We start from the raw sequence: 11556 nt of genomic DNA on the forward strand, positions 1-11556 counted from the left end.
GGGGTGATTTCTCACTTTCTGTCTCTCTGACTCTCTAGTGAGTACACATGCCCTGTAGCAAAATCCTCTCTTAAAAAAAAAAAAAAATAAGGAAACGCAATTGGGAAAGAGCTCTGTTTCAGTGGGGCAGGGATGACAGGAGTTCTGGCTCGGACCTGCTGATGTTGTGTCAGGGCTGGACTTTCGGCTGTTGTGTAGGAGGCAGGGGCAGGGATGTGACCTGGCAGCAGATCTGGAAGGGACATGCACGGCAGCATAGGGCGAAAGGCTGAGACTGCAGAGATCTTGGCAGGGCAGCAGGCCAGTGAAGAGGAAGACCCGTGGGGGGTATGGGCAATCTGCTTTGGAGGGCCGAGCCAGCAGCTCCCAGGGCCACCTCTGGGGAGGTGCTGGCAGCTGGCTTCCCTGTGATTTTAGGGAATGGGCCGTTTTCACAAAGGCTTGTTTTATAAAAAGCAGTGAAGAAATGAGGGTAGTAGGCTGGACCCAACTGCTGGAGACAGAAAGCTCTGCTGTGTGTGTGTGTGTAGGCGGAGGGGATGGTGTGGAGAGGGCACGAGCAGCTGCAGCTCTCTGCACACCAGGAAGACAGGGTCTTCTGGGCAACGAGGAGGCCGAGGAGCAGAGGTGGTGCTTCAGGAGAGGGGGAGAGGCGGGAGGGTTTAGCGCTGTCACCACAGGGAGGCTGGAACAGAACGAGGGTGTGATCAACAGTGTGCCCTCCACTTGCCCTGACATGGGCCCCTGTCCTCCCTCCCCAGTTCTGTTGCCCTCAACCCAGCCCAGCCTTTGAGACTCTGCCCAGGCTCTGCTTCCTGACTTGGAGGCTCAGATCCACAGGTCTGGCTGGGACAGAGGGAGGGGACACTCAGGTGAGGGACAGCCTGAGGCTGAGTACCCCAGCAGGAACACACAAGACCTGAAGGAAAAGAACCTCGGGGACTCGTGACCCTCTCGAATCTCAGTGAAGTGTGGCAGGCACGGGATGAGGCATCGGGGGTCTCGGAAGTGCGGCTTCAGGCCTCTGATGGAGAGCCACTGTGGCGGGCCGGGGGGCAAGGAGAGGGCAAGGTCACCACTGCTCGGGACATGGTGAGGCTGGCCAGCGCAGGCTGCACGTGGCATGTGTGATGGGATGGGCAGGGGGTCTGATGACTGCTGCAGGCTCCAGGTCTCAGAAGAGCAAAGCCGGAGGTCGCGGGGCCAGACGCAAGTCCGGCGACGAAGGCAGAGGGGGTGCGCTTGGCTGGGAGGGGACAGCTCCCGGCTGGAGGTCCTGATGGGCGGGCAGGAGGTGCGAGTGCCGTGAGCACAGGGCCTCAGGTGTCATATAGACATGGTGTGGACGTCGCTGAGAAGGGTGTTGCAGCTACAGAGGAGGCCTCTAGGAGCCACGTGAAGCTAAGGAAGGGGGTGTCTGAGCTGCAGAGCCGTGCTAGGACACGGGATGTGGGGGTACCTGCTCATGTCCACTCCCGGCTACGTGAGAAGGGCGGGTGCGCGAACGCACTCACACCTCAGAAGTCCTGAGACCTGTAGATGGCGCAGTCACTTCCGACGTCCCACTCCATCCTCTGGAAGAAGTAGACCACGGTGCTCTCCAGCACAAAGCCACTCAGGACGGCCAGCAAGGAGAGCTTGCGGTCGGCGTTCAGGGTCACTGGGAAGAAGGGCAGCGTGAGGCTGAGAACGTCACGGAATGGCACAGGATGTAGCCCCGGTTTGGGGAAACTCGCACCTGCTCTCTAAGCTATGCCGTTACCTGCTCTCACCTTCCCAGCTGCAGGCCTTGGGAGAACCAAAGCCTTTGCTTCTAACAGAGATGCTGAGTTCTGCCTCGTCAGATCAAGAGGCAGATTTCCTAATACTAAACAGGAAATAAACCCGGTAAGGTTACAAAGAGACTAAGGGACAGAGTGACGCTCCCAGGGCCCGGTTTCCAGACAGGCACGACGTTGAGCGAGTCAGACCACAGGTTCCCTCAGACAGACTTCTCCCCGAGGCCGGGAGACGAGACCCTCGGGTACTCGCCCCTTCCCGTGATAGCAGGGGTCGCTCTGGGTCGGGAGGCCGATACCTGGCACCCTCTCCCGGCTTGACAACTATCTGGCTGTGGCATTTCAGACAAGTCAATGAGCTCTCGCAGTGCCCTGGACCCATTCATAAAACAGAAGTAATAATGGGGGCCCTGCAGACCTCGCGGGATGAAGACCACGCACACGAGGGCTATACTGGTGGTTAACCCTAAATACTAAAGAGCTGCTCTACGTGACCTATGGCAGAGACGCCAAGTATCGTTTCCATTCCGTGAAGGAGCAGTGCTCGACGGACTCATACGTAAATCTGTGTGCTAGAAACGAGGCTTTATGCTCTCTCGTGGCCTGAGAGCTGAGAGCTGAGAGCCGAGGCAGAGAAGAAACCCAGACGTACCTCTGACGGCTTGGAAGTTTGACGTGAGGACGAAGACTTTAATGAGCTTGAGGCACAGGGGCGTGTAGTCGTGCTCCCAGATGACAGCTGGGATCAGCAGGAGCTTCCCGTAGCTGGACAGCAGCAGCGCCTTCAGCAGCAGCACCAGGCTGGGCCTTTCTTTCGCGGTCACGGGCCGTTCTATCCACAGGAAAGTAAAAATGCCGACGAAGTAGGTGATTTGTTCTGGGGAGGAGGTGGGAAAGGTAAGTACGATGCCCTCACCTGAGGCACAGCCTCCTAAACACACACACCAGTTCCAGAATGCAGCTGACTTCGTGAAAATGCTCATGGATAGCAACCTTTCTTCTTTTCTTCCTTAACCCCCGGCTTTCGTGTCCGAGCCAGCCGGCAGGTCAGAGATGTGCGTCGACACACAGTTCTCTCATGCCGTCACTGCGGGAGGGACGGCAGCCTGCTAGAATTACAACCACCTTCCTGACAGCCCTTCTAAGACGGATTTTGCTTGAACATCTTCCTGTAAGCCATGGAGAACAGAGGCTTCTGGGTCTGAAAGATGGCCCGTGCTGGGAATGAGAACCCATGAAGACCCTTCTCTCTGAGCATTCTCCCAGTTACTGAGTGCCACTAGCCACCTGAGTTAGAATGCTCTTACCCAAATTGGAAGACTTCCCTTAACATGTCTGGGTTAAACTCTATACTCCCAAAAGGCATTCATGGGAGGACAGTCAGAGCAGCGGCAGTGGTTCTGCGGGGCCCTGTATGCAGAGCACAGCAGTCTGCTCCATGCCCGACTAGGGGTTTAACAGTTTTTAAAGCTGTGCTTTTATTTTTCAGTTGCTGGAGGGCACGCATGCATGCGTTCATGAGAGAGACAGGTAGTGTCCGCGTGAGCGCCCCTCCTCAGGGCTGCAATCTTTCTTCCTCCCTGTCTCCATCACATCAGGATTTGGAGCATGTACCCACATGCACCCAGCATGTTTTTCAAGCTGTCAGAGCTGGGATTTGAACCTCAGTCAGCCATGTGGGATCTAGCTTTCAGTGCCTAGTGTGTAACCACTGTATTATGGGGCTGGCCCAACTGTGCTATTATTATTTTTAATATTTATTTATTTATTTAAATTTGACCAGAGAGAGACAGACACAGACACACACACAGAGAGAGAGAGAGAGAGAGAGGGAAAAGTGAGAAAGCAAGTTACCAGGTCCAGGACTCAAACTATGGCTGGCCATGTGGGAGTCCAGAGCCTTGACCACCATGCCTCCTGCTGGGCCCTGTGCCATTAATCAGTACTATTAGTCCTTTGTTACCCAGCTAATATTTTTGGAGTAGTCTGTCCCTCGTTCTATCTATTCACTCCATAACTGTGCCATTCGTTGTTGAGGTTTCCGTGGAGTCAGGGTTCTTGGTCACATACATCACGTTATAGTAGGAACAACTACACTCTTCCTTAAATGTTCCATAATTCAACACAGCCCAACTCAGGATGCCCGTAGACAGATGACGAGAATCAACAGAGAGATTTCAGGACGAACTCCTCTGAAATTCAATGCATTCTTCAAGGAGAAGTGCTATCTCCGTCAAAAGAACTGAAGGGCTTGCCGGCTGCAAAGACCAGCTCAGACAAGCAGGCTGTGAAGCTGAGACTCTGGGTCAAACAAATACAAAAGTGCTAAGAGCTGCATGAATGGACGAAGTGTTCACTAGTGTTGGAACTTGTTCACCAGAACCGTGTCGTGGTGCGTTATCTCAGGGGCTGGAGACACTCAGAGAGCTAGCCCCTCTCTCCGGAGCTGAGACGTTTCCTTACCAGACAGAAAGCTGGCCTAGATAAGGTAACTGCCATGCCTTATCTCTTTCTTTCTTTTTTTTTGAACTTTCTCTAATGAGCAAGAGCGACAGAGATGGGTAGGGCACCCCCACAGAGTCTTGATGAGGGACCCGCCCTCAGCCGCCCCAGCTCATGGACACACAGACACACTGGTGTAGGAGGGAGGTCTCCAGATTGAAACAGCAACCTTCCCACGAGGGACTGCCTCTCGGAGCGTCGAGTTTTACCACTGCTTTCTGGTCCCACACCGCTTTCTAACCTAGGACTTACGACGGTGGAGGGAGTGGACAGTAGCAGTGTGAATTTGAAGATGACACCGGTGGGGTTTCCAGGTGACCTGACTGCAGAGTATCAAAGAAACAGGCAGCAGGGATGGCTCTTCGGCTTCTGGTTCAAGCAGCCTGAGGGATGGAGGAGCCTGCCACTGGCCGGGGAAGGGTGTGGGCACAGGCAGACATGGGAGGTGGGCTTGGGCTGTGCTTGATTATTAGCTGTTCAAGTGGAGAGGTTGGCCACAGGGCCTGCGGGTCAGGAGGAAGCCCTAGATTAGAGAGGGACGTTTGGGGGCTCTGAGCAGACAGGTGAGACAGCCGGGCATGAGGGCAGAGAGAGAAGAAAAGAGGACCAAAGAGGACAATGGCTACAAATACCACACTGGAGTGGGTGGGGACTCGTCACCAGAAAGTGTTTCCTTAGAACCAAAGAATTTAGAAGCAGAGAAAGGTGGAAAGGAAGTAACAAAACTGTTGCAGCAATTAATTCGGCATGATTCTGATGACCAAAGAAAAATAATAACAAGGCACAAATTCAAATTCTGAAGAAAAGCACCTTTTGAGCTTAAGGGATTTTAGACTGGCCAGTTTCCCAGTGTGCCTCAGACAAGGAGCAGTTTTCCTATGGGGCATTGCTCTCACATACGGGGATGGTCTTATGCACGAGGTAACCTGCTCTAGCAACAATGAGTCCTCAGTCACCTGCAAATTGGATAATCAGAACTTAAACATTCGGAATTTTATCAGGGACAGCAGGTGGTGTGGTAGTTAAGGCGGCCGGATCCCACACGGCTGACTGAGGTTTGAATCCCGGACCCAGCGGCATGAAAACAAGCCAGCAACATGTGCGTGTGTGCCTTAAGTCCCAAGAGAATGGAGAAGGGGTTACGGTGTGGCCACCCCCTACCCCCAGGAGGTGCTTCCTCTTCCCCCACCTCCCTCTCTCAGTGAGCACATGAGTCCTATAGCAAAAATAGAAAACAAAAATTTTACCACTAATGTTACTCTTCGAAGTACTCCGTGACCTTTCTGATCTGATATGTAACGTTCCCCAACGTGGATGCAGTACCGGAAGTCGGGAAGCCAGTGACAGACCAGCTCACCTGGCAGGGCAGTCGTAGAGCCGAAACGCGGCCTCGAGTCCGTGTTAACTGGCTCCTCTCACCACTGATTAAGGACATGTCTTAGTTTTAATCCAAATGGTTAAGTACTATCAGGCTGTTCGGAAAGTCACGAATATTTTTCTATGTAAAAATGTGTCACAACTTTTCTGACAACCCAACATAACACCGATGAAGAATGGCAGGAGAGCCCTCCGGCGGCATGAAAACAAGCCAGCAACATGTGCGTGTGTGCCTTAAGTCCCAAGAGAATGGAGAAGGGGTTACGGTGTGGCCACCCCCTACCCCCAGGAGGTGCTTCCTCTTCCCCCACCCCCCTCTCTCAGTGAGCACATGAGTCCTATAGCAAAAATAGAAAACAAAAATTTTACCACTAATGTTACTCTTCGAAGTACTCCGTGACCTTTCTGATCTGATATGTAACGTTCCCCAACGTGGATGCAGTACCGGAAGTCGGGAAGCCAGTGACAGACCAGCTCACCTGGCAGGGCAGTCGTAGAGCCGAAACGCGGCCTCGAGTCCGTGTTAACTGGCTCCTCTCACCACTGATTAAGGACATGTCTTAGTTTTAATCCAAATGGTTAAGTACTATCAGGCTGTTCGGAAAGTCACGAATATTTTTCTATGTAAAAATGTGTCACAACTTTTCTGACAACCCAACGTAACACCGATGAAGAATGGCAGGAGAGCCCTCAGGAGGGATGGCAAGCGCGGCGGCTCCATACCCAGAGAGGCGATGGCGAACATCCAGTAGAAGTCCCACTCCTTGGCATATCTGATTAAGTCGTCAGGGGCGGTGTTCTGGCTGGAGTCTTGAAGCTGCCACCACCTCAGGTAGGCCTCGCAGAGCAGACAGAACATGCAGAGCTTGCCGTGGATCTGACGGGCAGAGGCATTGCCATCCGATTAGGCGAGAAAACACTGTTGCATTCAATGTGGGGTAAACGACTGTCCAGCTAGCGGTGCCTGGTGACCGAAGGGGTAAGATAACAAAAAACAAACCTCGCTGCACGCAATAGCCACGGGCGTAGACACGGAAGCAGTTGTGGTTTTGAAGATGGCCCCACCGAGCCCTTCCGCAAACTCAGAACTGCCCAACCAAGTGGCTAATCTCCTCCTTCCCATGCACCAGTGACTCTTAATCAGCAATCACCGACAGCACGTCGGAGAGACTTTTCAGAATACCGATGTCTAGGCCCCAGTCCTGTGCAGAATCTTCTGTAGGAAATCCTAGACATGATATTTTGAAACATTTCTGGGAGTCTCCCATCCGAGAACTAAGAAGGCCCAACCTGCTTAGCCCACTCAGGCCCACTGAGACACAGTGGGATGGCTCTAGACCCCCCGCGCCAATTCTAATGTGCCCTTCTAGTTAAGAGTCACAGCTTAGGGCCAGCAGGTGGCGTGGCAGCTACGGTGTTGGCTCCCACATGGCCGACTGCATAGTTCAAGTCCCAAACTTGGTGGCTTGAAAAACACACAAGGTGCGTGTGTAAGCCCAAAATCTCAGGAGAATGGAGGAGTGCTCAGGGGACTGCAGCATGGTCATTCCCCCAGGGGGGTGATTTATCACCGTCCCTCTCTGTTGGGAGTCAATAGCCACATCCTTCTGATCAAAATTCTTATTATTCTTTTTAAAAAGTGCAAAAGTATCATCAAGTAACATTAAAAAATATAAAAATCACAACTTACATTTATTTTAGTGTTGAAAAGAATATGCCTGTAGGCTTGGGCTTTGCATAAAATAGCATTAATCAAGATGATAACGGGATCGTACTCGATGTATTTATCTACAGGTTTCTGGCAGGAATTCTGAAATAATGCAAGGCAACATTAGAACCAGCAACTTCGTACATCCTGAAGCCTTGAAGGGCTGCAGCACAGCAGAAGCCACCTTGGCCTCGGCTATTGATAAGCCACATTAGCATTTATTTAAATAAGTTTCTATTAAGGTACAAAACATTCACCTATGTAAGAAGTGGTGTCAAAAATGACTAAAGATAATCTAGGCTAGAAGTATTAGCGTTTCAACCTCATATTCAAGAAGCTAAAAAGATTTTAAAGACTGATTTTTGGCCACAAAGTATCCCAGAGAATTCTACTTTGAATTTGTAAGGACTCTACTTTTGATTTGTAACGAACAGTTATAAAGTAAACTTAAAATATACTTCCACAGATAAACTGTTGTCTGTGGGCTGGATGGCCCTCAGCTCTGTGGTTCTTGAAACGTGAGGTGGAGAAAAGTGTGAGGCAAAGCGGCCCTGCAGCCACAGCTCTGAGAACCGCGGAATGCAACCCAGTGCCACCGAGGTGGCAGATACCACGGGAAGCCTGCCTTTTTCTTCTGTGGCGTAGAGAATACAGCCTTTCTCTGCTACATGGAATAGAGCATGCTGGGCTGTGTGTAAAAAACTAGCCAATGCCACCTGCTTCCGGAAGACCAAAATCGAGGCTTCCTAGGCTCTCAGAAACTCCTGTTAAGTGGCTTTTTCCAAGAAAGGTCACCAATTTAGAGGTCTGGTGGTACAACGTTATCAGATCCCAGCAGGGCCAGGAGCTAAGAAGGCAGGCAGGCAGGAAACAGAGCTGAGAGCGGAAGCGGCACCAGCTACAAAGTGGCAGGGAAGCTGAACACACTTCAGCAAGCCAGTGCTGCAGTGCTCACTAAGCACCCCGAGACTGTGAGGGTCAGGAGGCATGGTGGGCATCCATGCTATAGGGACACACTGGGGTGGGCCTCTAGCCTCTCAGAGTGCTAGACGGAAAACGAAGGACACTGAGGGGTGTTGGTCCTGCACCTCAAATGCAACAACACGCGCGATCGGCTTCCATTTCAGTCTCTCCACCAGGTTCGTTCCCAGGAATAGGTCTGCTTTTCCAGCCTTAAGTAAGCCAATAAGGTGGGGTGTGCTATTAACCTACAATGTAAATCCACCCAATGAAACGGAGCCTGGAGAGTTGTATTTCCAGAGCTTTGGGCCTGAGCAGAATAAGCCAGCGTCTACACCGAAGCCACGGGGACCCGCAACTCCACATGTGCTATTCTGCAGAGCCCCTCTCTCACTCCTGCCGTGGGGTCCACTTCACACACCTGAAACTGGAGGCCAGAGACGCGACTTCATCATAACATGAAACTGCTAAGGGGTCAGGAGTCCCCTCCATCCTTTAAAGGGCCCTGAGGGCCCCCTCAGGCAGCATCGCCGTCTAAGCCCGGGACTTGCACGCATCTCACAAGGAGGCGGGTGGACCTTGGCACCAACAGCCACAGCGACTGCTCTTTCCTTCCCATCTGTCTGTCCCACAGATGCTCTGGGGGTGACCGTGACACTCGCACACTTCTCAGCCATTTACGGACCAGCCCGTCAGGGTGCTCGACGCTCACCTGAGCGGCAGGGCCTGTCCCTGGGACCTGACGGTTTCGAAGGGGAACTGAACATGCTGCTGTGAGCTGTAGGTGAGGGCACGGGAGGTGGGGTGACGTGACACCAACAGGAGAGGTGGCCTCCGCGGTCAGAGGGGACACCGTGGGCACTGCCCACTCCTGAGTGTCTCACCAACACTGAGAACTCATTCGCCCGCTGCGCCTCCTGTCAGGTCGGACCAACTTGTTCTCCCTCCCACAGGGCTCACACGGTTTGAGTCCTGGACTGGGTAGCTTGCTTTCTCACTTTCCCTCTTTCTGTCTCTTTCTGGTGAGTGACTGTGCCCTACGGCAAATTAAAAAATAATAATAAAATAATTCTTAAAAAAAAAAAGAAATTAATCACTTTATTTTTTGAAAATTAATTAATTTTTTCCAAGAGCAAGAGAGGGGCGGAGAGCGATGGGGAGAGGAGAGCAAGAGCGGAGCCCCAGCAGGGCTGTGACACTGCAGCCCCACCTACATTCAGCCCTGAGCGTAGCTGGTGCACTCAGGGAGGTCTGCAGACCTGAACCAGGACTGTCCCCAGGTGGGACTGCCCTGCAGAGTTCCGTTTTATCACTGTGCCACTGTCTGGCCCCATTTTACGGGTTAATATTCAGTCTGGAATAAACAAAATGATTTTCCGGAGTGGTGCTGTTTTGGCAGAATGTTTACTGCTGGTTACCATGACAAAATTCTCACTATGAATCGACTATACAGAAACAAATCAACCGCGTGCTGTGCTGCTATTCAGTACCCCAAACGTGACTCCAAAATCTAAACCCTGAAATCTGTCTCCTGGGACAGAAAGGCGTTAGGGAAGAAGGGGAAGAGGGAGGTGGCTGCAGGCTCCCAGCAGCTAGCCAATAGTTAGTCTGTCTGTAAATAAAAGTAAATAAAAGTAGAAAGCAGCAAGCCTCTGATAATTAGAAAAGGGATTTTGTTGTTAGTTTAATGCCAATTCCTTTTTAGGTTTTTGTCACAGGGCTTGCTACAAAGAGACAGAGACTGGGAGAGGGAAAGTGAGAAGTTACCTCCCTGGGGCATGGCCATGCCACAATCCCTTTCCTCTGTTCTCCTCTTTGGATTTTGGACTGGGCAGGCACACCCCTGTGCCCTGCACAACTTTGAAGCCACTGGGTTCAGGCCTCACACCGCAGTTGGCCATGTGGCCTCCAGTTCCTCATCCATCACACTACCTACTGGCCCTAATGCCAGTTTTTTTGTTTTAAAGGTTCTTTGACATTCTTAAAGATTACTACCTAATACACACACACACACACACATATATATTCACAAAATACCACCTTTTCTTTAGACAATAAATCCCATTCTCAATTATGTAGTTATGATCTTTCAGACAAGCCATTTAATCAGTCCAGTCCAAAATCATTAAGTTTAGATCATAAAATAATACACTGTTCTTTCCCTGTACCAGGAGGCCAAGAATGTGCTAATCTAAAACTGTGAAAGTGGCTCAATTAATCAGCAAATATTTATTGAGTACCTGCCATGTCAGACAATGTTCTGGGTGGTATACATTAAGGAGTAAAGTAGATCTAATCTCTGACCTGTGTAGCTTATATTCGAGTAGAAACAGGCGATAAACAATAAGTCAATTAGGCACAGCCAGGGTGGTGTTGGCAGTAGGATGCTGCTGCACAATGCTGGAGACCATGGAGGAAAGCTCAGGGTTCAAGTCCCTGCTCTACTGCAACATGCTGGCCTGACCCTGCCAGCTGCAGGGCTAGGGGAAGGGCCGCCGTGTGAAGACCTGTTCACGGTGCCCCTCTCTCTCCCATATAAAAGAGATAAATAAGTCAATTGTTTTAAACATGACAAGATGAAAGATGCAATGGGAAAAGATAAGGCCGAGGAGCGTGTCATTTTTAAAAGGGTGACCAGAGTAGGACTGAGTTGTTTGAAAGAGCGCTTGAAGGGGACGAGGGCACAGCCCGCAGGTACCCGAGGGAAAGCGCCGCACCCAGGCTGCACAGTGCACAGGCCCTGCGCAAGGCCCCTCCTGGCCCCTCCTGGCTCGTTCAGAACCGTCAGGCCAGTGGGACTGCAGGGGAGCAAGGGAGGGAGAGGAGCAAAGGTCCAGCCGGGAACGTCAGCGTGGAGCTGAAGCTTGTATTAGAGGACCCCGGTTCCCCAAACCCGCTGGTTATTTTCCTCCCACGGACCCCCACGGCTGACAACTCACGCAGATGGTGATCTTTAGCACACCGTGGTTATAGTCCCGGTACAACTCCTTGGCCGCCTGGTTGCATTCGATGCACCTGTACTGGCAGGAGGCCGAGGCAGCAGTAGGAGTCGCTGCCGCCCCATCAGCGCTCCCCTTGCCCGACCGCAGGCCGCTCCGCCCGCCGGTGCCCATCACCACTCAACTACCGCCCCGAACTTCCGAGGCGGTGCGGGGGAGACGTCAGACGCCGACCGGAAGACCTGCGCCGCGCGGGCCTTGCTGGGATTCGTAGTCCCGGCTTCGGGAAAGC

The 11556-nt window shown here is 52.0% G+C and overlaps 1 protein-coding gene across 2 annotated transcripts; it reads right to left on the reverse strand.

The window, feature by feature from the left end:
- Positions 1-572: 572 nt before the first annotated feature.
- On the reverse strand, positions 573-11453 carry ARV1 (ARV1 fatty acid homeostasis modulator). Of its 2 annotated transcripts, none has more exons than XR_334184.2 (6): positions 11265-11453; positions 7348-7467; positions 6381-6534; positions 2431-2655; positions 1460-1660; positions 573-685 (listed from the first exon to the last, which is right to left on the reverse strand). XR_334184.2 is itself a non-coding variant. In XM_006145985.2 (6 exons), exons 1-5 carry the CDS (start codon positions 11436-11438, stop codon positions 1518-1520), a joined length of 816 nt encoding a protein of 271 aa, XP_006146047.1. In that variant the 5' UTR covers positions 11439-11453; the 3' UTR covers positions 578-685; position 1517. The 2 variants fall into 2 exon arrangements, 1 of the variants encoding a protein (XP_006146047.1); XM_006145985.2 differs by having other exon boundaries at positions 578-685; positions 1517-1660.
- Positions 11454-11556: the final 103 nt, after the last annotated feature.

The sequence above is a fragment of the Tupaia chinensis genome, unplaced genomic scaffold, assembly GCF_000334495.1.
Source record: "Tupaia chinensis unplaced genomic scaffold, TupChi_1.0 Scaffold000161_1, whole genome shotgun sequence".
Classification (NCBI taxonomy): Eukaryota; Metazoa; Chordata; class Mammalia; order Scandentia; family Tupaiidae; genus Tupaia; species Tupaia belangeri.